At 38.6% G+C, this 27,870-nt stretch overlaps 1 protein-coding gene across 1 annotated transcript in view; it reads right to left on the reverse strand.

The window, feature by feature from the left end:
* The window catches only part of LOC140244252 (transcription factor Dp-2-like), a 68,003-nt gene extending 53,694 nt beyond the window's left edge, over positions 1–14,309 (reverse strand). Inside the window, exon 1 of the mRNA XM_072323888.1 lies at positions 14,092–14,309. Coding sequence (XP_072179989.1) covers positions 14,092–14,140 — 49 coding nt within the window. The 5' untranslated portion in view covers positions 14,141–14,309. The remainder of the gene's footprint in view (positions 1–14,091) is intronic.
* Between the last annotated feature and the right edge of the window lie 13,561 nt (positions 14,310–27,870).

The following is a 27,870-nucleotide window of genomic DNA, read 5'->3' on the forward strand; positions in this document are numbered from 1 at the left end:
AAACTTTGAATTCTTCTTAGAATGGTATGCTCTGTACTATTTCATAAGTGGTTTCATGGTATCTCGCAAAAAGTTAAAAGCCCAATCCTCATCTCCACCAATACTATACTATCCCTTTAAAGTCAGAAAGACTTTAAAGGGACTGTACAGTTCTGGTTGAGGTGAGGATTTAGCTTTTAATGTTTTACGAGATATTCAGAAATCACTCTATGATATGTCAAAGAGCATACAATTCTAAGGGGAATCAAAAGTTTATTTAATGAAAATCGGTTTTGAAATGACTGAGATATCCAAAAACAAGGTGAAACAAAGAGATTCTACCAAAAGGCGTGGCCTGTCGCCTTTCATTATTATCGCTTTTTTGATATCTTGGCCATTTGAAAACCACTTTTCATCAAATAAACGTTGAATCCTTCTTAAGATTACATGCTCTTTTATATTTCATAAGAGGTTTCTCATTATCTTACTTAGGAATGTTATAAACCTGAATCCTCCCCTCAACCAGTATTGTACAGTCCCTTTAATTCAAGCAGATCTGCCATTTTACAAAATATTGTATTATGAGCAATTTGAGAACATCCTTCCCTCTCTATTAGTTACACACACACACACACAAGCTATCTTTCTGCTACTAAACATACAAACTGCACTATGTAAAGGAAAACTTTAAATATCAAATGACATAAAAATTGACATACTTTATAACATCTGCAACTCTTCCGTACCGTTTTCAATTTGATATGAATCCTGCTAACCACCTCGGAGCCCTCACAACATGGCACAGTATATAATGCATTCTCTCTTTATTTTTTCGGAGGGGCGGGGGTTAAAGGGAAGGGGGGAGGGACTCCAAAAAGAGGAAGTCGCACTTGCCACTGAACTTACAATGAACATTCCAAGCAACATGCCACCTGTCCAACTCTCTTCACTGCTGCTCTGAGGTTTTGTCGAATCAACATTCCCTGCCGAAATTCCTCTTTCTTCTCCTAGTCTTACATTCACAGACCCAAATATGTCTCATATAGAAAAATCTTCAGCAATTATGCCTCTGATGCTCATTCTAAAATTTTCCCTTTTTTTTCACTGTTTTGATAGGGAAGGGAAGAACAGGGAACTATTTCATACAAATATATTTCACAGACATTTCTTATGTTTTTTGACATGCTCATCACACACACACACATTAACAAAATCATCACCAATAGAAGTTTTGCAATATCTGCAACCACCACACGGCAGACTGAAATATTACGTGCTTGGAGACAGTCATAGAGCACAATGCTACACATTATTGTCCTATTTGGCAAATTTGCATACAAATGTACATTTACACAGAATATTATAAGACAGAATGCCATTGACCCACTGAGCACCAGTTACACCCAGGAAAAAGTCCGCTGAATAAACATGGAAGTTGCGTTTCCTCACTTCCTCAGATCTTTATCAAGAGACGATGAAACATTTCAATCGCATGCTAGGGCATGTCACTTGTTCCTGCGTCAAGGAAAAAAAAAATTGCAGAAATAACTTAGATTTAAAGGGATATTTACAAGTACAGTTGAACCTCTCGTATCCGGACAAGTCGGGACCGGGGCTCATCCGGATAAGGGATTTGGCCGGATACGGGAGACTCAATGCTTTATACATGTACATATACATACACATGTACTGATGTAGCCCATTGTAGTACCACATGTAGTAATGTGTATGCTGCAACCTTTTCATTGTTACACTCAGTAACAGACCCCAAAATAGAGGTTCGTGTTTGCAAGAATGAAATCATTTTCTTTCATAAATTCTTGGGATGATTTACCTAAATAATTATTAAGAAATGTATCAAGTATATGCAATTCATGTGTGTTTGTGTAGGAGTTCTCAAGGAGTTTCTTAAAAAAAGATAAAAAAATCACGGCGAGATTGCGTCCGGATAATAGAGAGATCCGGATAAAGGGAGTCCGGATAAAGCGAGGCCAGATAATAGAGGTTCAACTGTACCTCAAATATCAATGTGATATTCAGTGAATGCAGAATGTTCATTGGTAGCACACATTAGTGAAGTTTGAAGAAAACTAGAAAACTGATAAGACAAGAGACCCGCGGCTCTACAAGTTCACCTTTCATGCAGTCACTAATCTAAATTATTCACAGCTCCACTAAAATTTGACCAGGCATTCTCTAGTAGAAGATAAAAATGTACAATAAGGGCCCAAACTTTTTAAGATTCCTAAATTTGGGGGGATTGGGGCCCCCTGGGGCCCTCTGGGTGGGGCATTGTGCCCATTTTGATAAATTGAGATCCTGACCACCTCGGGATGCTACCTGCCAAGTTTGACGAAAATCCATCATGAGGTTTTCAGGAAGAAGATGAAAATGTACAATTCAGGCCCCCATTTGGACCTTCCCAACACCCCCCCCCCCCCCCCCTGCCCCCAAGAGGGGCACCCCTGGATCTGCTATAGTTCGAACAAACTTGAAACTACAGTCATTAATGTACTCACTCATAGTATTATCTTAGCTCTATAACTTCTGATTCTAGAGAAGATTTTAAAAGATTCCTTCATTTTGGGGGGTTTGGGTCCCCCTGGGGAGCCCCTGGGTGGGGCATGGTGCCCATTTTAACAAATTGAGATCCTAACCTCCTAGGGATGCTACCTGCCAAGTTTGGTGAAATGGGTCATGGGGTTCTCAAGAAGAAGATGAAAATGTACAATTTAGGTCCCATTAGGACCCCTCCCCACCCCCCTCCCCTGGGTCCCAAGGGGGGGGGGGGCACCCCTGATTCTGCCATGAACAAACTTGAAACTACAGTCATCAATGTACTAACTCATAGTATTAACTTAGCTCTATCACTTCTGGTTCTTGAGAAGAAGATTTTTACAGATTCCTTAATTTTGGGGCTTTGGGTCCCCTGGGGGCCCCCTGGGTGGGGCTTGGTACCCATTTTAACAAATTGAGTTCCTAACCCCCTAGGGATGCTACCTGCTAAGTTTGATGAAAATCGGTCTTGGGGGTTTTCAAGAAGATGAAAATGTAAAAAGTTTACACACAACGCACGACAGACGACGGACGACGGACGACGGACACCGGATGAAGGCCGATCGCAAATGCTCACTTGAGCCTTTGGCTCAGGTGAGCTAAAAATCTGGATTGATATCAGATAATCAGTTACATTGTAAACGAGGTGCTGTCCAAATCCTACCCGTCTTACCCCTAATAAAATGAAGCCACCACGGCATGCCAAAGGAAAGGCTATCCCTTTTGATATCTCATGCTTTGGCTGCCATGTTTTTTTTTTTTTGCTCTCCTGAACATTTGACATTTTTGATAGATACGAGGTCTTATCCAGGGTGGTCCACAAGGGGTTTTTGCATGTCGCTGTGACATGCGAAAGTTTTTCGCACGACATCCTTGAACACGTGGACATTCCCCTCAATCACCCTCATGAACACGAGACACATTAGCACTCTTTTCTTTTTTCTTCTTCTTCATTTTTCTTTTCTTTTTATTTCATTTTTTACCACACCACACAGCATGCATTCACCCATCACATACTCGCTGAACACAACCAGGTGGTCACTCTCAGTCATAAATTTCTCTGGACACCCCCCCCCCCCCCCCCCCCCCGTTATTCCAGGACTATGATTAAAAAAAACAAACAAACAAACAAACAAAAAAACCATGCTTAAGAGTATAGGGCAGGTGGCACTGGATGTTGAAATAAGGCATATTCTGGACAGCAGAATGAGTTATTAAGAACAACAGTCGGCGTACTGTACTGTAGTACAAGTTCAAGATGTCCTTGTCATTTTTCATAGCATCCCCATTGAGGAGTAGGCCTATATCATATTAAAAATATATTCAAAAGGTCTTAGGAGTAAGGACGATATATTAACATTTCAAGAACAATTTAAAATTTTATGTCATAATCAAACATAATAATTTTTCAAATATATTAATGATTTTTATCCTGGCATTGCAGAGTGATCATGGTGATCAAAGTGTTCAAAATAAGGCTAAGATAGCACCAGAGAGCATCTAGAATCCTAGAGCTTCCAGGGCCCTTAAGCGCACCCTGGACCCTGGCCACAAGGGACTTTGCGCTCATGATGTGCGCTTCGCGCATACATACTTTCACGCTCAAGATCACTTTTTTCCCCTGCAACATGCTAAAATTTCAAGTTGTGGACCACCCTGCTTATCACCATAGCGACAAAATGCTTTTTCATTATGCTAGAAATATTCATATGTGGTAGTATTAAATATATCTCACATACATGTGCAATTACAAATCAAACTTCAACTTTGCATTTATCAAGACAAAATGAGGCAGCACTTTGACCAAATATGGTCAGTTCCCCAAAACGTGGGAGGCCAATCACAGCTGGTCCCATAATACACAAAAGTGGATGAGACTTGTAGTCCCTGAATAGAGATGGGGAGAGAAGGCGAAGGCAGAAAGGGGGAGGGGAGGATGGAGCAGAGGGAGGGGGGACCCCCAAACTGGAAGCTACTACCTTTCAAATTAGATGACTAAACAACAAAGCGCAGCTTGTTGAAGGCTGCTCCCACACCTCGGACTGAAGCACGATTGGAGCTAAGTGCCTTCCCTGCTGCCGCAGCCATCGATCTCATCTCCTCGCCTTCACTGTTCAAAGGGTCAAGCTCTGTGCCGAGTAGAAAAGCTACCATGTGTACTTCAAACAATACACACACACACACCGATAACACAATTTCTGCGGCACATCTCAGCATCAGCCAGGCAATGTGAATCTTTTGTCTACAAAGAGCTGCAGAGCTGAAGCACAAAAAAAAAAGGGGGGAGAGAAATATGTGAGGGGCAGAGACAGAGAGGGTGGTTCTTGTCAGGAGGGGGTAAAGAAAGGGGGACGGGTGTTGAAGAGGGGGAGGGGTGGGCTGGTATCTTCAAAAGAAATCCATCTCACACAGAGCAAATTATCTTCCTTCCCCTCCAGCTCTGATGAAGAAAGGCAAGAGCTCGGAAGGATTTACAGTAGGTAAAAGAAGGACAAGAAAAGTTCAACCACCTCCAAATTCTGCAGAAATAATCACCTCACTCTCCTGTTACAATTTTCCCAGAATATCAAAGACAGACTCATCTAACACAACATCAGATGCATCTCTGAAGAAAGGGGGGCAGATTCAAGTAGCCGATATTCCAGCATGTGCATGACTTTTTTTTTGCGTTCGTCTCCGTGCCGCACAAACCATTCGCCACGATTGTAAGGCTTTAAACCCAAATGGATTTAAATGGATTTTAATCTGTATGACAGAATTGCAAATGAATTCAATTTGCATGATTATCATTCAAAGTTCAGGACTGTCTGCAGTCAGGGTTATAGGTGTGAACAAAATATGGGGGGGGGGACCAAAACAAAACAAATACTTGCGTCAGACAAATCAAAACCAGTTCAAGTCAAGTACTCCCATTGGTAGTTTGTTTCCCTCAAAAAAATTGTCAAGTAAATTGTCACTATTAACGTTTACATAAAACTGAGATTACCCTTCTCAGAATACACCTGCAACAAGAAATTTTTGCAGGGAGTATTCACTTCTAGTTTGCACACGCTACACACAGTACCGAGGAACCCTAAGGGATTTCGTCTCTGATAGAGAGTAGCATTGCAATGCTTATAAACTGCTTTTCAATTTCAAAACTCATAAACATAGACACATACAGAGTAGGCTCAAATTCACGAAGGTGGTACAAATGAAACCATGGTTTAAACCATGGACAAAAACCATGGAGCGCCAAGTGTCGCACGGAATAATTCGTTACGAAATTGGTAATTTCGTCGACAAAATGACCGTTTCGTTAACGAAATTATCATTCGTGGACGAAATGTTCATTTAGTTACAAAATGTTGTCATTTCGTTACAAAATAATAATTTCATCAACAAAATGAGTGATTTCGTAACGAGATATTCCATGCGACACTTGGCGCTCCATAGTTTTTGTCCATGGTTTAAACCCATGGTTTCATTTGTACCACCTTCGTGAATTCGGGCCATTCACTCTAACAAAGACAGAAATGACTTTTTGTTATGCGTTCCTGCAGGAGTAACAGAAACAAAACACATGAGCATGTGACACAAAACTGAACAAAAAATGGCAAAATTCCTCCATAATCTTTACAATATGAAACAACATCACAAGTACTGCTTCAAGAGTGTGTTCAGGATAGGAATACCTGTGATCTTTTGTTTGGTAGAGCTTGCGTAGTATCATGTGGCAGTATATGATATGGTTAGTGACGCATCATTATTCTTCAACCTTCAGCACACAGGGACTTTTGAGAAAACAACAACCAAAGTTCTGCAATTGTATTTGCCCAGTCCCATGCCTGCCATATGGTGTATGTATCAAGGCTCATAAAATATTACAGCAGGAAGCTAGGAAAAGATGACACACATAACACATAACACACACACACACACACACACACACTCATGTGGCAGACATTATTCTATCGATCACATGATATCCACTATGAAGTAACAGAGGAAGAGGAAAGTGTCATACACAATGCTAAGCGCTACACATTGTATTGTACAACTGTCTTGATACCAAGCACAACATATTCATTTAAACAAAATCCACCAGCATATATCCATAAAATGACCTCCACGACGGCATATTTGTCATGGTCTACAGCCCTCCCAGTATTGATTACAAATGACTGTTGAAAGCTCCTTTCTCGAGTTTAAAGCCACAGCAGCAAGGGAGGGCGGTACTCTGCCATCAGTCAATGGGACCAGCAATGTGCAAAACCCTCCCACAAAGATCCTCATCCTTTGTTTGATTCTTTTGAATGAGTCTTTCTTGTTATGTGTTGGGCATTTTTTTTTTTCATAACAAGGTGAAGTTTTGGGCATATGTCACTCCTCTACATAAAAAAAGAAAAAGAAAAATTGTGAAGTGCTTCACTTGATACTTGTCATATGTAGGACCAGCAGGCAAGGACAAATATTTAAAGGGGACCTCCGGATGATTTTCAGACTTTTACATTTCAACAACTATAAATTAGTCAAACTGAGTACAGAGTTTCAGAATTCATAGTGATTGGGATAAGGAATGAGAATGTTTTCAAAATGTATAACAAATCGCAATGAACAAGGATAATGACATGACAGCCTCACCATAAGAATGCATGAGTTGGAGCTCAAGGAAGCAGAACAAAAGAAGAAGGCATGCATAGATTTTTCACAGGTGAACTTGTTGAGCAAGCGGTATTGTAATGGAATTACACTGCTACATTTCTGAAATATATGAGGCTCTGATGTCATCAACACTGTTCAGTGTAATTTGTTTAAGATTTTCAATTTATCGGTTTCTCTGCTCAAGGACCACAATAAAGTCCATGAATCTACACATGGAACTGTTGATTTATGTACTACATGATGTGAAATTATGAAAATCGTCCGGAATGCCCCTTTAATATAAGGACTCATGCACAATTACTGTATACACCATGTATTTAGTGTGTCTTTTTTTTTCTTTTCTTTTTTTTTGGGGGGGGGGGAATCTGGACGTCCCGACAATTTTAAGAGTGGTAAATTCGTGATCATACGCAGAGTACAGTAATGAATGTCACATTCATCTCATGGTCTGATTTAATAATTTTGTGTTGTTAAATTCATGAATAGCACCTGACTCACGATATTCAGAAAAATAAAAACCTCACGAAATATATGCCATATACAGTATCTTTCATTAACTAATGGCACTACACATGTGTATTAAACATGACTAGGCCTACAGAAGCTGTGTCGTTCACTACATAGACATTAGTCTACTTCATATGACATTTAAATACCCTCGATGTATTATGTACACAGATCACCTGGCTCCACAGCTTTGGGAGTTTCCAAAGGGCCTGTTTTAGGTACAAAGGGGACATGATCAGGCCTACATCAGAACAGACAGGGGGGAAAAAAAAACTGTGAGTGCCTGGGTGCACAAGACAATGACACTCAATTTGGGACTCACAAAGAAAGCAAAAGCAGGACTGGCACGCACATGGGCAATTTAAAGGGCCCACGAAAGCCACGCACTGGTGTATCTATAGGCACACACACATACGTTGTTCGCACACACAGACAATCCAAACATACACTACAAACACACACACACACACACAAACACACACACACACACACATACATCGGTTTTCCCATTGATCATTCCCAAGTGCCCGAGATAGAAACGAGCTATCTGTTCCTCAGCTGGGCTCAGCAGTGGGGAGGGTGGGTGTCAGGGAGCAATTTGTGGCGCAGGCCTGAAGGGGCTCGCTCCACTGGCATGCGGAGAGAGGGGACAAGCACAATAGGTACAGGATAACACCTGCTTTCATGCAAACCGCAACTTCATTGTTGTGCTGTGGAATGGGAAACCCTGCCTCGTGCAGGAACGTCACTTTTTTTTTTTGAAGAGTGAGAGGGGGGGGGGGGGGGGGGTAGGGTGGGGGAGAGGGGAGGAGTCCTCTTTCAGCAGACCAGTACATGGAGTATGCAGTCTGGCGACTTTACCCCCACTTGCCCTCCGCTAGAATGTGGACTTTAAATTTTGAGGATGAATGGGCCGAGGATAGGAAGTTATTATTAAAGCCGGTCACAGCTCTGTTGTGTGGGGTGGGGGCATAACACAAAGGGCCAGGCATAGTTTGAAAGGGGGCTACAATATCATCATGGGGATGACTGAGAGTAGAGGTGAGTGTACACAAAAGAAGGAGGGTACTTGGCCAGGAAGGGGTACCTCACAACCCCCATCTACCAATAGCCATTTCGTTCCTTCTGGTATCACTTTGTTCGAGCTGCATGACTTGTCCACATGGATCTCCCCAAATTTCAAGACTCTCCGATTGGCTTTGCAGGACAGACCCAGGTTTTGACAACAAAGAAACTCTACAACACAAGTCCAGTGGTAGTTCCACATGGAAGGCTGGTGATACAATGACGATGAATACCCCACAAATTCCTATGCCTTCATTCATTGCCATGTGCTATATAAACCATGTGGGAAATCCATGGGAAATAAAATGTATCACAGGTACGCACATCCTCAAGTTCCCTTTGAAATGGGGGGGGGGGGGGGGGTGGATAAATGAAATGAAAATAAAAAGACTAAACTAAAACTTGACAATAGTGTCGTGAACATTGTTCCAACCCTCCTACAGAGTAAGCAAATAGTAGCACTATTTTGATGAAAAAAAATAAATAAAACAAACAAAGCCCAAAGTTAATAGCGCTGTATACTGATACATAGACACACACACACACAAAAATCAGCTCCAAGCCCTGCCTTATTGTCAAATATGATTAGGCATGCACCTGTACATGGCAGGTATGTGCAATAGTTTGTGTGTACTTAGTACAACTGTACCTCTTTGTCATTGTGTCTAAGTGCAGTAAGGGTGGGGAAGAAGAAGTTTTGAAGTTCTTTCTTTCGTTCCTTTCAATTCTTTATATTTTTCCTTCTGCTTACAAGATAATTTTTTGTTTTTAAGAACTCAATTTTGACTTTAATGACCAGAGGACAGAATTGAGCAAATGGTAACTGTGTTATCACTGTGCTTTGTTTATGAAAGTCTTATTCGCTTAAATAATATATGAATAATGGATGAAAACTAATCAGAAGCAAGACAGTGATCTCTCTAGGTCTATATACACTACCTTATAATAAAACAAAAATTATTTCTTTTTTCAGATATAAATATTTTTTTTTATTGCAACTGACTGACAAATTGTCCTTAGAATCAGTTGTAAAAAAAAACAAAAAAAAAACACCTAGAGGAAGAATTTCATGAATTTCAAATCATTTTTTTTAGTATAGTAATTATTCTTTTCAAAAAAAAGGTGGAATTCCCCACCACAGATAGATGTTCGCATGCACTCCAGTGCAACTGAACTGAAGATCAAAGGTGAACAATGTAGAGCTCCAGAGCAGCCACATGATTGCATGTAATGCTCTGCGGCTAGCAAACCCAGCAGCAAACTGTTGCAGCACGTGCTCACATATGATCTGATCATACTCTACAGGTAGCGAAGCACAATTGCCACAAAGACCTGATGCTGTTGTAATTGTAAATGTAAACACTAGATAATACACTGAAAAAGTTGTCAAGTATAGCTATAAACCAACTTTGTGTGGTTTTAACTGGGAACAAATTGTTCTGTTACACATACATAGAATGCTGTATTTAGGTAATATGAGGCATCATTCAAGCAAAATGTGGCTGTCCCATCAATATTTCAGTCTAAGGGAGGCAGAGGAAAGTATTCCTTATTGTCTTTTGCGATGCTTGGAGACCAGCTCAGCTGTACAGGACAAAGACAGATCGGACCAGCTGCAGAGTTTGCCCCCGTATACCAGCCTCACTTTTGAGGAGAGCTTGGAAGCAAATTAATGACGACAGTGAACACTGTATAGTCTTCTGCCAGCCCTGCTTCCACTTCCCAAGCCGATGGCATCATCCCCCCAGCCCTGGCTTTCTCCCTAGTCAAGGACATACACACACACACACACACACAAGCAGTGTATGCCTATAGTATGTTACAATCCTAGCTCAAGAAGAGCACTTTCTTCTGTGACACTAATCCGACGTACAACAAAAGACTTGAAGAACAATACAGTGGTGACACCACATGCTTGATATAGTTTTCTTTTTTTTGTTGCAGAGTACAGCAAGCACATTATTTCTTGAGTAAGCAATGGGCCTTTGTTTTAGAATATCTTTACATCGCATTGTAACGCATCCACTACAATTCTCATTTCATAGAGTCAACCTCACACTTATTTGCTCAAGCAAAAACAAGCAAGCCATAAAGATCAATCAACATGCCACAAGAGTGATACATTTTATACTTTCTTTGAGATAAGTGACCCAGATCATTCAAGGGTACTGAATAAGAGAAAGAAGATACATTTTCCATGTCGGACCTTACATATTCTTCAACAAATATTCTTGAACGACCTGACGCAAAATGCATGCCAGTTTCTTGATACCATCATGGTACCGGTACTGTACATACAGAATTTCTTCCACAAGCCCACATGGGCATTTGGGCAAGGGCCCCACACTTTTCCTAGGCATGTGCCCAATCATGTTTTGCCCAATAGTGAGTTTCACCTGCTCTGGCAGTGTCTGGGCAAGTGGGTTTTGGACACTCTGCATTGCACTTTCCGACAATCATTAAATCTCAACCAACACTGTGTCAATGATGCTATGATACAAATGTACATCTACATGTATGTACAATTGTACATGTCCCACTTGACAATATATCCCATGTTAGCTGGGTGAAGGAAGTACCGGGTACGCAAAACAGCTTGAATGCACTGTAGGTGAGACAGTTGATTCATGGTCACTGCCAAAAATGCCTACATACAGTAAGCACAATTGCGGCAGCAACCCCAATCTCCTTTCCATTACACGCCCACTCTACCACACTACATGTATGACAACGAGCAGTGGGTCTTGCATTGTGCCTGGCCACATCGAGCTCACAGCACACAGACTGTGGCATCTGCTCATTGTGTCTACTATACGGCTAGCTTCATGGCATATTCCAAGGAATTAAACAAAAGGCACAATCTCACAGATTTTCAACTCTCATGCAATCTTTGTAAGAAGGATGTTTACTCTAATTTGGTTGGCCATATTATTTGTGCAGCTGCATGAAATTATGAAGATAGATCATCATGTACGACGTGCGATTTAAAGAAAACCCAACAAATTATAATATAGGAAGCAAGCCTTTTTCTTACAGCTACTGCCAGCAGAGCTTACATAAAAATTGGTGACTAATAAGAAAAGATACTGGCTGCTTAGCACTGGGGCATGAACTTACATATGACGTACACAAAGCTGTGATCATGTGATGACTAGCGGTGAATGCTTCAACTTTTCTAATAGAAAAGGAGACATTTGAATAACATTTGTTGGTTCTTTTATCTGTCTTTCTGTCTTTCTCTTCCTACCCCTCCCCCCCCCCCTCTCTCTCTTGTTCTCTCTCTCCACCCTCAATAAACACCCACATTCTGATACCATTATACCACCATACACATACAATACATGCTTGGAAGTGGAATCTCTCAAATATGTAAAATGTAATCATCAAGAACAAGACACAATACAGGAGCACATTGTCCTTCACAGGCAAAAATGATCCTGCCATGCAAGTGGACCTATCTATTACTTTTGTGTTTGTGTGTGTGTGTGTTTGTGTATGTGAATTTTGCGAGTCAGGTGCTATTTTGCGAATTTAACAACACGCAAAAAAAAATTGACTGTGATCCTTATATCCAATGTAAATAAGATGTGCGCGTGTACATTTCCCCATTGATTGGTACTGTAGGCCCTATTTCTCGATCGCAAATTTAGAATTAGAATCCCTATTAAACATGTAGCGTATAGAGTTGTTTAATATTAATGCTCACTGGCTCATTGCACTGTATCATGCCAACTTATTTCCCACAGGGCTCTGTGCACATGTGACTTTAGAGAGGCTCTTATAAGTTGTGGTGGTATAATTTCATTCAAAAGGATATGATGACTTACTCATTTTTCATATCATTTTTGCTAATATTTTACAATCAAACCTGTAAACAAAATTATGCAAAATAGGATGCCATGTGCAAAAATCTGTCTCCAGCGTGAGTATTTAGAAGTATTACAATAACAAATATATGGCCTCATGGAACAAAATGAAAGAAATGGTTCATGAAATCTCACTACGGAGAGCTTGATTTCATTAATTTATGAAGTTTTCACTGATGAAACTTTTAAGATGATTCCATTGTGGAACCAAACCTATTTATGCAGAAATATATTTATTCACCTGCATATCTTCACGTCACCCAAATGTGGCATTATCTTGCTCTACAGCACTGTCAATTAGACAAAGTAATGCAACTTTATTCAAATATTCACCAGCAGAGGACGCACTGTAGTGTATAAATTTACTTCCTACTTTACTATATCATGACATCACCACATAGGCTCAGCTCTACATCTGAATTGTAGAATCTACACTACATTGAGTCATTGTTATACCACCTAAAGATAATTGAATTCTCCCTAACACACAAACAAATCAAGAATTGGCACATCATATTCTTCTATAATAAATGAGACAGGCTAGACTGAAGACAACAGAGACATGGTGATACATATGGTGTAGTATACACAATAAAAGGCAATAGGTCTACACAGTGTTCACTTGCACAGCATGCGGCTATTCAGCTTTGAATAAAAAATAATTTCTATTGCCCTCACACTTGGTTGGGTAGTTTTTAAAATTGTGACATAAAAATAATTGATGTCAATGAAATATAAAAATGTAACAAAAGTTAATATTACAGTTAGGATGGCTTTCATATTAATGGTGCAAAGGCAGGTAGGTGGTATCTCAGTGGGTAGATAAAATATTAGTATTTTAAATATTAACGTTATCAGTACTTACGTAGGCCTAAGCATGTTGAATTAATGATCCTTCCTCTTTAAATTAAAAGTGACATTACACAAATTACATGATCGCTCTTGCTACATCTACAGCTACTCTCTTAACTAGTCCTAGTTTCTGCTCTAATTCCAATAGTATTTTAGCAACAGACCATATGACAGAAATTATTAATCATGCTATTGCCATCGCCTATATCTGCACCTGTGTAACAAAAATACAGGTCTGCATGCTACTCTATAGTTCTAAAAGCAGCATTATTTTGATCATCATTGATTGTGCCTGGTGTTTTGTGGCAGTGGAATTCTTTCAGTAATCTACTGTCCAGATCAAGGTGCATGAGCCATGCTTGGTTTAGATTTTTCTATGTAGAAAAGACTTCGTTAAGTGTAAATCATGTCAGAAGGAACAACGTGATGTAGGTAAATACGGCTTGCGAGCGTGGCAAGTGGACTATATTGAAAGCCAATATGTTCTGAAAAGCAAAGTGGAAGCACTTTGGAATTCACACCCGCACACACGTCCACTCTCATGTACTGTACCGTACCCATTCCACTCGAACAAAACAAACCACAAGAAAAATTGTTATGAAATAGACGATGATCGTCTCACCTTCCGTGACCCACATACTAGTCAGACTAGTCGTTGCCGATTGATCCATTGTTGGTGGGTCTAAATGGCTGATTTGGAGAAATAAAACCGTGAAACAGTCATTGGTTTTCCCTTTGTCTCGAGATGTTCCCGATGTGATTTTCTTACGATACTACGCAGTCTGACATGGTCGGCGTTTACGTGTACGTATGGCATATGGATGGGACAACTGCATGGTGTTTGATCACCAACCGATACAGGGTTAGCCTAGCCTCGAAGCTATCGGGCCTGAGACCGAGTACGAGTGGTGGCGTCCCATGGAATCGAATGCGCACGTAAAACTCGATCGTGTCACCGCGGAGCTCATTTACGTGTGTTGTTATGGAGAATTTAAAGCCCCCGGCCGAAACGGCGAGCTGTCAGGTCAGCAACTAACGCAAATATTCCAACAAAGTATATGAATTTTTGACATGTACATATCTGTAAAATGTGAATATCGGGAGAGTTAGTTGTATTCAATGGCGAGTTGAAATATTTCACAGTTCTGATGAAAATTACTGATTACATCGGTCTTCGTCATTTTCCGTAGAAAACTAAGCTTGGCGGTGGCCGAGAAACAGCAACCATGATTCGTCAAATACGTGTCACATGACCCAAACAAACGCACGCGCACTGCGCTACAAGTGTCGCACTCCCTGTTTACATATGCAAATTTACTTTGGAGTTGTGAAATGTTGCGTGATCGTGAGTTAGTTTCTGTGCGATTTCCATGGCTATTCACGAAGACGAGATGAAGTTGAAACAGTCGTTGTAGTTCATCGAAATATTTCATGGCATTTGATAAAACTGCCGGAGGAATAAAATTCTTAGATAAGCTGCCGGGTGCTGCTGAGAGAGCAAACTGATGAATATCAATAGGGGGCGCAATTCTTAATGTACTTGCGTCCTTGAAATGAACAACTTTCTACAATCATGAGGACCCCAAGCGGTTTCTATGTATTGAGTAACATATACTTGCAATAGAAAATGATCCTCATCGTTTGCCTGAAAGACAGTGAAAGTAATTTCAAAAGAAAGACATAATCTTGTGTAAGAACGTGAAATAAATGGTCTTCAAGCACAATTGAGTCAACATTAATTTTCCCCACGTATCTCCTTGTCCTCACGTCTGCTTCATCAAGCCCTGCATCTCTACCCCTCCCCCATATTTCCCCATCATTCCTCTTTTCTGTCATTCACATGAGTCCGTTGTTGCCATTTTCATACATTTGTCAATGCTATTTTAAGTTTTCAAAGATACAGATACACATCTTTTTCGGGAGCAGTTTCTGTAACAATTTGAGTTCTTGCATCATCTACAATAGTAATTTACCGTGTTCTAAATGCTTTAGGAAATGTCGCAACCTTCAACACGTGTGCAGGGAAAGGGAATTCTCTGTTTTTGTTTTTTTTTGGTTTTTTTTTTTTTTTTTGGGGGGGGGGGGTTGTATCACATGTAAAGGCCAACAGGTGATTACCATTGGCATCAATTTAAGTCAAGGATATGAGCGTCAACCTTTTTTTTTTTTCTTGTTTATACTCTTGCATTCTATGAAAGGCTGCTCATTCTATTCAATGTCAGAGGATTATAAGATATGTTTTGTTTTTGTTTTGCTGTTTTTTTCAATGAGGTATCTTTTTTCTTTTTGTTGCATGACATATATATGCGAAGCTAAAGTGGTAAATCCAAACTGCCAAGCCAGGCTAGGGCGTCATCTGTTGAGTCTTTAATTCCCTCGAGGTCACCAATGAGGTATCATATACCTCGTGTTTGGCTATTCAACTTTAAAGACAAATCATACACCTACTGGTTGGTGCTGCAAATGAAAAGTTTCAGCGCAAAATGAGTTAAGCACATTTTTGTTATGTTTAAATATTTGCAATTACGGATGCTAAACATAGAAAATAATAAGAAAATACAGGATATTTTAGATCATAACTTAAAGAATATGCCTTGTTATGTTACAGGTGTTAGTGTTATTTTGCTCTCGATGATGATGAACTTTTTTAGAATGTTTGAAAATGACACTTAGCCAATTTTACAATCAAACTTTTCATATTTTTTCTAAAACATATGAAATATACCCATGTTTGGATGATCATGAGAAATATCTCAACTTTTAACAAGAAGAACCCTGGAAATTGTATTTTGGAGAATCAGCTAAGTTGTTAAAGAATTGATATTTATACTGAGTATAATAAACATGACAACTTCCCAGCAGAATTTTTTTTTTCTATCTTTTTCTGCTTCATTCTGCTTACTTGCTCACAGCTTATTAATAAAACTTATGCTTAGGCAATTTTCTGAGGTGGAAAATGTTTGTTTCTACTGCTTAATCTATACAGGAATGAATAACACAGGAACACAATACATACCATATGCAAACAAACTCTTAATATATATATATATATGTATATATTATATATATATATATATATATATATATATATATATATATATATATATATATATATATATATATATATATATATATATATATATATATATATTAAGAGTTTGTTTGCATATATATATATATATATATATATATATAGAGAGAGAGAGAGAGAGAGAGAGAGAGAGAGAGGGAGAGAGAGAGAGAGATGAGTTTCAGGTGTCAATTATATTTAGATAATCATTTTCTTTATATTTGTCAAACTTTAACAAATAATTTGTTCACAAATTTGCTGCATTTATCCTACTGTCTTTTACTTTAAATAACAGCATTTATGTAAATTGCCCTGGGAATTAATATCTGATAGATGTGTTCCTGCAGCTTTTGCTCCTTTGTTTCCTTCATGCTGTAGTACTTGTACTCCATTACTGTCTTGGAGAAAAAAGGGGCCTGAGCTTTCAATCCTAGTAGAATCTTTGTCAGAGGCAAAATGACAAACAGGTAGGGAAAGCAATCACATATACAAGGACTTCACACAACAAGAACAGTCAGGGGAGGGCTATGGACACATAAAAAAAAAGAAAAAAAAAAGGGGGAGAGGGTTGGAAGTCATGGGCAAGGAGCCCAACGGGTAAAGGGAGGGGGATTAAAGGAGGGTGGACAGACAAAAGGCAGACAAGGGTCAGTGATAATCCCGAGGACCATGGGGGGCAACCTTTGAAGGATAAGGATAAATACGGAGGCTACACCACAGTAGAGTTTGGTGGGCTACACTCCATTACCTGCTTTAGATAATTTTTTATGTCTTCTGATATCAAAAAGTCTCCCCTTGTATTTTTTTTTCTAGATGTATCAGTTATCTGTCAAAAAAGGTTGTCATTATGCACATTTTTATGCTTTCATCTAAGAGTGCACCTTGAGTATTATTTTCATTAATGAAAATGGTGAAAAATACATTTTAATTATTACTGTTATTCATCTCCATCCACAATGTTTATGTGATGCTTTCAAGGCCTAGATTCACCTCACTGTAATGAACATATAAATACCTCAACAAGTTACCCCCCCCCAAAAAAAAAAAAAAAAAAAAAAAATGAGTTCAACTCAATTTTAAGGAACTAACAGGCATGACAGTAGATGTATCTTTTTACTTCAATGCAGCTTGGTTTTAGCTGTTGGTTTTAAAAGCAAAGCACAGCTTTATTTATAACTATATACATGATATATATATATATATATATATATATATATATATATATATATATATATATATATATATAATAAATAAAAATTTAAATAAAAAAAAAGAATATATATATATATATATATATATTCTTTCTTTTTTTTTTTAATCCACAAGATCCTGCACTTATGGGCTCTGGGTTACGCCAATCATTTACTGTATTGAACAAAAAACATAACATCAACAAAACAAAATAAAATAAAAAAAGACAAACAAACAAACTCAAGTCATATGGAAGAAGATCCTTTCATGTGAATATATGCAGATTTGTACGGCTTGACAACTTGGAACAGAGGCGGCATTAATTGCTGAGATGTGCCCTCAAAAGAGATTGCAAACATACAACAAAAAAACAAAAACATGAAAAAATGAGTGTGTGTGTGTGTGTGTGTGTGTGTGTATGTGTACTGCCAAATAAGTATATTTGCATATTTGTGTATGTGTGTCGTTTTCATGACAAGAGTTTTATTTTTACAGGAATTAACCCTTTCTGTGCTGGAGAGTCTGGACAGTGTGTATGATGCCGTGGGGTTTTCAGTACCAATCAGCAGTCAAAACATACAAAGGGTAAAGTGTTATAATTGCCTCTGCCAAGGAGGTCATGTTTGTGTCAGCATTGGCTTGTTTGTTTGTTAGTCTGTTTGTCTGTGTGCACAATAACTTAAAAGTTGTGAATGGATTTCGATGAAACTTGGAGGAAAAGTCCATTGACACAAGGAACAGATGATAGATAGATGCGAGTTTGGTAGTGGTCCCAAAATTTTAATGAATTTTTGAAGGATTTTTTAATCTCTTGGCAGATAGGGTAGATGAACTTTGGAGTTCAGACTGCGCGAATTTGAGGTTTGAATATATGTGACCCTGCATCACAAAACCAACAAAAAGTCGCCAGACATGGATGTTTAGTTAAGGGCAGATTCTTAAAGAGCAGTCTCTATGCTTTAAAATGATGTGTAACTCAATTCAAATGGACTCCCCTAACAAGTCTAAATATGGGAAAGAAAGCACACACTCTGGAAAAGTTTGAACTGAGAAAAGAGGCTCTGAAGTACAGGGTCTATTCAAGCGTTTAATCTTCACCAAGCCGTGCTAACTGGGCAATGAAAGGGACAAAACACAGGATGTTAACCATCGGAGCAACAACAATGAAGAGATTATCAGATTAAGCTGACATTGAGCATGTTCTATTAACACATTCTGTCCATGATTAATGCCAACTTTTAAAGTAGTAGAGTTATTCTTTCAAAAGTTACTAGACTTGAAAGTGAAGAATGTGTAAAGGATTTCAAGAAATGAAAAGGGACTCTAAGACATGCCTGATCATTCTATCTCCCCCCCACCCCCCCCCCCAAACAGGGTTGTAGAAAAACTGCTGAAAACACACTCTCCCATTCATGTTGCGATCTCAAACTAAAGAATAATGTAGAAGGATGGCTCTTTCAGAAAATGTGAAAAAGTCAAGACTGACTCAGTTGACCCATTACATCTTTTTTTGAGTCCTCACGTAAAATCAAGGGGTGTGATTTTTGGTTCATTTTGTGATGCACGGCCACATATATGCGCACTAAAGTGTGTTCTCTGCTTGACTAAGAGGCCGCATGGGCGAAAGCTGTTACTGTAAACAAAAGGCTTCTTTATTGGAAATGGGCAATTTTCAGCCTGCATGTATGGGTCCAAATGAACTGCTGGGCAGAGGCAGAGGTCAGCTCTCTGGGAGCACTTTTTTAGTTTGATTATGACATAATATCAAAGGAGAATGAAACAAAAGCATATACATTGTACTTGTAAGTGGATTAAAGCAATACAGCAATAATAGTGGAACATATCAGCAAAGTTTGAGGAAAATTGGACGATCCATTTAAAAGTTATGGACTTGAAGTTTCAGTGCCTCCATGACTGGATGAGAAGACTACAACAATTTGTGATGTCACATACAGACAAATAAAGAAAAATGAAGAAATTTCAAGATATTCTAACTATTCTAGCATAATCAAAGCACTTGACTTTCCTCTTTCAGAAGGCAGGGGGAATGATTATAATAATGACTATTAACATATATTATGTCAGTAATAAGAGGGGATCTGTACTTTTAAATGAAAATGAAGTTCTGTGGAAATTTTGTTACATTTTCATTCTTTCGTCTTCCATACAAGATGTCACAAACTGTAGGAGTCTTCTCATCCAGTGATGCATGCACCAAAACTTTGAAGAATTAATAACTTTTCAATGGATTTTCCATTTTTTCGTGAATCTTTGCTGATGTGTTCTATTTTTATTGTTGCATTCACTCAATGCACATTGTATTTTTGGGACTTCAATCCCCTTTAACCTTACAAACACCTCTGCCCCTGTTAATAAAAGAATGCACCTAATATAGATATTTCATCAAAATTGAAATGTTAGATTGAAGTTGGGTAGTCTTCCCCTAAAATGCCACAGCAAGCCATAAAACACACACGCACACAGCAAAAGTTTTCATGTCAATTTGCACTGTTTAATGAAGTCAACTTACTAAAACCTTACAGCACAAACACTTGTAGATATCATATTCCACTCAACTACGACAGAAGGACAGGGGTTAACCTCACTCACTGGAGCTCCTGCAGTATCGTTCCAAAGTTAACACTCGACTTTTACATCACAAAAACACACAGTCCTATACCTCAATCTGTTAACCTACAACAGACCTTTCCACCCATTTTCATCTACTATACAAAGCTGTATATTAGTCTTAGTTGTTTTTTTTTTTTTTGTAATCAACTACCACATACTATATCATCTCAACATTTTAACCATTAACTTATGTACTGCAATCACAAGTGGTTTTTACCATAGCCACTGTTGCTTCTCTGTATATCACACTGTGGTCTAATTACTGTTAGAATGATACCCAGAAAGGTAGAAACTGACCAAAAGAAAAAAAAAAGAGAAAACAAAATTCTGATCTAACTAGACGTATCTCTGCACTGGAAACACCTGCCATACATAATCCAGATGCTCTTCATGATTATCAAAAGTAAGCTAGACAATATGATGTCCAAAGACAGTATCAATAACAGATAGTACTTCCAGTGTCCATGGATACAGAACAGAAGCATTGACCTTAAGCCATTCACAAACCAAAATGAAATCAGACCTGTAGTGGTGTATGATCTACATAGCATACCATCACGGTTTGTATTGGAGTCACCATGATATAAATAACAGTACACCAACATCCTCTCCTCCTCTTTTTTTTTTTCTATTCTATCTTTTGCACCTATCCTGGAATAGGTGCAAAGACATGATGCAAAGCCCCATTGCGAAAGATATGTTTTTTGACACTGTCTAGAATCAAACAGCATCGTTATTTTGTGAAGCTACTTGAAGAAGCAGTCCGACTTTCTAAAATTACGCAAGCAATATCAAAGCTACGATGACTGATCTTGCTACCAGCAGCAATGTTGTTTTTGCATCTCTTTCGCTCTGATCTGTTCAAACTCCCGGCATCCACGGTTTCTAAGAATATTAGATTATCTGATATTGCACAGCTTAAAATCGCAACTACGGAATCGGCAGCAGTAAGAACACAAACAGAATTTTCACAAGTACTCAAGTTCTGACATGGGGGATCTTTCGCGTATGATCTGCATTAACAGAATATGGTTAAAAGAGAACAAAATCTTTCTACAGAGCAGTCAGTAAGTCTCCTGATAAGATGGAGAGATAATGATTTGAGCCTCATTTGAGATCCCTGTCCACAAGGTAGGCTGTGATCTAGATTTCATTCCTCCTCCTATTCAGCGCGTAGTAAAAATGCCTTCTTCATCCCAAGAGGTATATAATAAATTCAAATGCAACATTCAAAATGGGAAACGTATTCAAGCGCTTAATGAAACATGTTTGTCGTAAGCACTATATAAATTCTCTATATTACTATCATTATCAAATGTGATGAACTACATAATTTGCCTACACCTTCTCCTTTTCTTTTTTCATCATAATAAGCATTTACTGAACCAAAACAGAAATCTGAAGGACTGACTCAGTCAGCTTCATCATCACTAACATGAGTCATAATAGTTGTAATGAAAAACAAACAAACATGGAGTAGAACAAATAAGTTGCACCATTCAGGTGTATCTTTGTGCTCGCACTTGCAACTGATGTACATTTTATCATTTCTACTATACTCGTAACTGCATTTTTTCTAAAGAGAAGCAGATAACTCTTTTACTGGTTTTACTGATATTAAATATACTAAGCACCACCAGATCAGACCCACAATGACATAATAAATTAGAGGGCTGACTGGGTTCATTTACTAGAAATGCCCAGACTGGTTCTGAGGTACATGTCTGTAACACAAGCATAACAACATCAGATTCAATGTATTGCATCTACAGAAGAAAGAGAGTTTCAAAAACTCTACACGGCAATGACGCTCAGAGATGATCGACAGACAAGATCACCCACATCTGAGCATTTGCGGAAACAAGGTTGCCATGGACGACAGGGGGAACCATTGTACCGTTGTAATGATGAAGACAGCAGCAAAAGTGCTGGCGGTGACGACTGTCAAGATGATGTTGACCGATGAGGGCGGTATACAGAAATGACAATAAGGCCACAATTGTGTGACAATGAAAGATATATACCCCCACCCCCTTCCCCCACTTGGGCCCAGATAATTTCCTATCACTGCTTCAGCGTTGAGTACAAAAGTGATGATGTCCTGGTCTTTTGTTACAGTTTGGGTTGGAACCCATTGCACGTATAATAAACACTTGGGCCAGGTAAGGTTGTTTAGAACCAGTTTCAATGGCGATGAATGGCCGTGACATCACACTTTGGTAACCTATTTGCATCGGGGCAACTTCTTCCTGCCATGTACGTAGGCCTACAATCATCCTAATACAGGTATTGGCTGGCTAGTTGTGATGATTGCAACCTTCTTCTGATCTCTAGTCAGTGAGGCTGTGAGCCAGTGAGGCTGTGAGCTCAGGTTTCTGAAGACCTTTGGCTCAGTTTACATTTTGTTTCAATGTCCAAAACTCACATATAAACAGTTTCCCTCATTCTTCTACTCCATGTAACCTTTGGAGTCAGCCTCATATTAAACTGTTGCCACTTTGAGGGCTAACTAACTGCATATAATGAAGTTGCATCAGGCTGAAAACTGTCATTATTCAACTTCTGTATTTTGAAGAAGGAAAAAAAGAAAAAGACTGATACGCATTCACTTTTCAGAAAAATCTACATCCAGCATAAAGATATTATTATCATCTCCATTAACACATACTTTGATACTGATTTAACTAAAAACATGCATGCGTGGTAACAGCATTTGTACATATCTGAATTGACGCACGCCATGTGCTTTGCAAGACTGTTTGCAATCTCTCAAATGGTGTCATTTAATCGAAGATAACAGGGTGTACTTTGACACAAAGTGCTACATTTGACTGATATTTCTGACAACAGGGAACAGTGGTAGACCGCACAAATGGATTTCTCTTAATATAATATTTACATCTGCGAGAGTCGTAGTACCTATACTGATATACTTCAAAGAAAAGGCACTGTCAAATCCGTCTTGAATCTAAATGAGGTAATTTTGCTTAGAGTGTTTTTAGCACACCTGAAACCTACACGCTGACATATTAAGTGACCCTAGTTGCTTAGGCGGACTGCTCCAAAAATGCAATAATAATAATAATACTGCAACACTGTACCATTCTTCCATCCAGCAACCATGTGCAATTCCTGCAACACAGTGGCCGTGCCCTACGACCCTGGGAAAAGTTCTGGGTGAAAAACGATCCATCGAATGACTGCTCCTCTAAGGGAGTACGGGTGAACTCGTTAGAATTAAGTAGACTTAAGGGCGAGGAGTACCAACCTTCTTGTTTGGACCCTGTGTAATTCACATAGCAATCAAAAATATTCTTATCAAATTCTTGAGTCTCACTTTGGAAGACACATGACGTGGCATTTTAATCTTTTTTTTTTCTCGACTCTCCCTCTCTCTTTTCAATTTTTGATTGTGCTCAACACAGAGCAATACATCAAAAACACATTTATATTCTTATTCTGGAAGGCTTAGGCTACGGGTTTAAAAGACAAAGTTTTTCTGGCAAAGCATTATTATGTGCTCCTAATGACTCCAACTGACTCCTTCCTCTCCACAGTTGCACTTGTTTCGTCACGTCTACATGCAAATCGAGAATGATACTTGGGGGGGGGGGGGAAAAAAGACATCCCTCCAGTTCTAAAGAAGTCGATTATAGAACAGCAAAGATTGATAGGAACCGACTTGGTTAGCTGCACCTGACGAAACTATTGATTACGTCACTTCGTCGAGAAGATATTAAATGACTTAGTTTCAATCGACCGACACTGAGAATACTTAACACATTCGCATGGAAAAAGAAGTTGTGACTGGAGGCATCATTTACATGTAACTTTGACATCGCCTTTTGCCGAACATGATAAAATAGCGGGACAATTCACACTTGCAAGCCATGGAACAACCCAGGAGGAAACAGGAAAGTTACATTGTGCTATTTTATCTATTGCTAATCTATGTTTTAAAAAAAAGGTAACACAGTGTACATGTCATATTCACACAGTTTATAACATTTTTTTTAATCATTATTATCTATGTTCAAACGAGGGAAAGCACACAGATTTCAGTAAGACTTAAAAAAAAATCACTTAAAGAAAAAGCAAATCACAAATGTAATCCTAGAAACATTTTAGCATAAAATCCAAGGCAAAGTAAGCAAGAAAATCCTATAAAAACAGAAAGATACATATACAGGAGATAGAATTTCAGTAACTAATTCAACCAAGGAGCAACAGTTGCTCAATTATCCTATGAAAAGCATAATCAAGTTTCTTCACATTGCAGTGCTTTTAAGATATATCATCCTGTACACTATACTTCCCTGTAAAATTTTCTTAAAACAAACAGGTTTCTCACGGTAAACATGAAGATACACCACAGTGAAGAAAAAATCGTCAAGACATTGTTAAAAATACTGCGTCTTCACGGCATGTAAGACGTTTGTAAAAGCCATTGGCAGATCATGATGACTGGGCAGTACAGCTACACACGGTGATAAAATACCAGTAGTAAAAATGACCAGTCACAGTACATCACAAGTGTGGAATGGTCAAGCTAGATAGCTAAACATTTCTCACCATTACTCACGCTTTTCTACCACTTGGACAAAAGGACAACACATAGTGACTTCACATGAGCGGTTTGTCTGATCATAAGCAGTAGCAACGAAACCTCTGCAACCACATACTCGTGATATGTTCACCATTTACATGTCATGTCTACCTATACATTTGTCATTGCAAAAAATGTATGTATTGACTACAGAGGTAAGGTAATCCCCTAATGCATAGCACTTACCAATGCTAGCTCTCCAGACTATGTAAGAACTGCCAAAGAATCAACACCACATCATTCTGCACAAAAATCTCTGACCACAATAAGAGAGCTTCTGGATGTAATATTGTGAAGTAACAAGTAACCTTCACCTTCCCAAGTCCAATAAACATACAAATATTTTACAAAACACACATTTACGGTATCTTTAAAAAGAAAAAAAAAATCACTTCACATTCATAGTTCTGTATCACGATTTAATTGATGATAAGTTCATTAATATTCACTCTGCCAACTTCACTCTAGAAGGGGCCGCTAATACATATGGAAGTGTCAACCCGAAACTGGCCTTCAAATTTCTTCATCCCTGTATAGCATTTCACAGCAAAGCATTATGAATGCTATCAAAATCATGTACACGTACGTCAAGAATTCTCTCTAAAGCCTTCATAAGCACTCTGCCAATATTTTTTTTTTCCTCCCCCTGACAATAAAGCACAAAGAAAAGATAGTCCAATGTAAATCCAAACAAGGTACGAGTACAGTAGTCGGTCAAAAGCAGCAAAAAATTTCCATCATGCACACGGTGAACATGTCACAGTACAGCAGCACAGATGTAGCGTTTGAGAACATTTTTTTCTCCTTTTTCTATTCAAATGCGACATATGACACCACGAACTCGTCACAGTCATGTTTTCCTCCTTCAAGTATTTCTGGCATGTCCTACTTCAAAAGCAGCAGAACCAACGTTTACTGGTACCAAGCCAAGGTCACTTCCCTTAATGACCAATCCCCGACTATCATGTTATCTTCTTTGTTGACATGAATGTGGGGGAGGGGGAATTTTTTTTTATCGTTATTTATCATCAACTATTTCCTCTCTCCAATCTTTTAAGTGTAACCTAGATTTTGATACAGAAAGCACAATTTTGAGAGAAAGCTTCAAAACTTTCTCCTTATTGATTGGGCATTTGTTATAACACAATATGTGATTGGTTACAATTTACCTTACCCACTACACAGATACATGTATGAGTATATAGAACAATGTAACTTGATCAACATATGTTTTGTTGCGTGTGTGTGTGTGTGTGTGTGTGTGTGTGTGTATTTCTTTCTTCAGTTTTAAAGTTTTACTTACAGTTATTGGGCATTTTTTTTTCTTTTTTATTAATCAGCTCTCTATATCTATGTCTTACCTTTAGGTTTGTGTCATAAGATGTCTCCTGGTAATGGCTTTGAAGATGAGAGGTAAACGCTGGAGCACACGCTTCCCAAAATTACATCTCTGGCTCTTATTAATGCCTCTGACAAGACAGTCCTCTCTCTCACTAGGATATGACTGTCCTTTGCTTAAATGCGACAAAGTGTCGTGATAGGTACAGAAAAGTCTAAATCACACGGCCAAGTATGAAATATTGATTGACGGCCAACTATGCAGTTGCCAGACATTTTAGTTTTGATGGGTTCAAACTATGGAAAGTGAAAATTATTTTCAAGACAAAAAAAAAGGAGAGCACATTAATAAAATATAGAGACCAAATTTGGCACAGAGCTTGATTTTCTTCTGTCATGTTTAGTTTTGTTTTTGTTTTTAGTTTTTGGAGTGTTCTTTTTTTTTTTTTTGGAGGGGGGGGGGGAATGAATGTCAATCTTTGATTAATGTATGATAGTGGTGATGATGTAAATTACTTCGTGCTGTAAGAACATGTGGATACTATGTGAGTGTCCATCCTAAAACACCATCCTATTAACCGTCCTAAATGATGCAACAATTCTACACGACTACAATAACCCCCCCCCCCAAAAAAAAAAAAGAAAAAGAAAAAAAAAAGACTTGTGCGTGGGACTACACCCTGATGTTGCATAGAGAGTATTTCGGAATACATTTAACGACTTCGATACTAACTATTCTTCCCTGAGGGTCTGTCAGCTCGTTGACATGCATTTTTGCCTCGCGTCACTTTGAATGAAACGCTTGTGCCTTCAATGTGCTTTTCGTGGAAAGCATACATGTAAGTACAAATCACTTGTTTATTCTCAAGTATGTTTCAGTTTAGATTTATGTCTTTGCTGTTGTTAAGCCCATTATGTCAACTTCATGGAAACATATTCTTAAGAATGCTATCCTCTGTCAGTACTGAACTCAAAATAAATTTCGTGCAGCCATGCTTGGAGTTTTGTCATGGAAATGAAACTGTTGCCAAATATATGCTTTGTGATGCATATACAGCTTATTTGCTTTGAGTGTTTTCAGTTACATTATGGAGCAGTTTGCTCAGAAATATGTTCTTCTGCTTTTTCATTTCCTACTCTCCACAAGAAAGAAAAAGAAAAAGAAGGTGGGTACAGATGGCTATTACGAGTGATACTGAAAGAAAATAAAGGATTCGCCACCAACCGCACTGTAATGTGGTTCACTGCTTGTTCGAATGTTAATCAAAAGGCAGCCTAGGGCCACTGGATGAACCTGCTCTCACACCCACCTCTTCCCCTTCATGCTGAGCAATAATGTCAGCTGAGATTCAAAAGAACTTAAGCTACGTAGACTTCACAATGGTAACAATGACCTTCTGGCTCAAAAATTAGGAAGTGATGGTGTGATTCTCTTATGACAAGACATGTCAGGCGTCTTGTGTGATATGAAGGAAGTGAATTCTTTCATAGACAGATTTCTTTCGAGTCTTTATTCACATATGATTTGCCAGTATATAACATCATACCTTAGTGAGAAAGACATT

The sequence above is a fragment of the Diadema setosum genome, chromosome 21 (genome assembly GCF_964275005.1).
Source record: "Diadema setosum chromosome 21, eeDiaSeto1, whole genome shotgun sequence".
Classification (NCBI taxonomy): domain Eukaryota; kingdom Metazoa; phylum Echinodermata; class Echinoidea; order Diadematoida; family Diadematidae; genus Diadema; species Diadema setosum.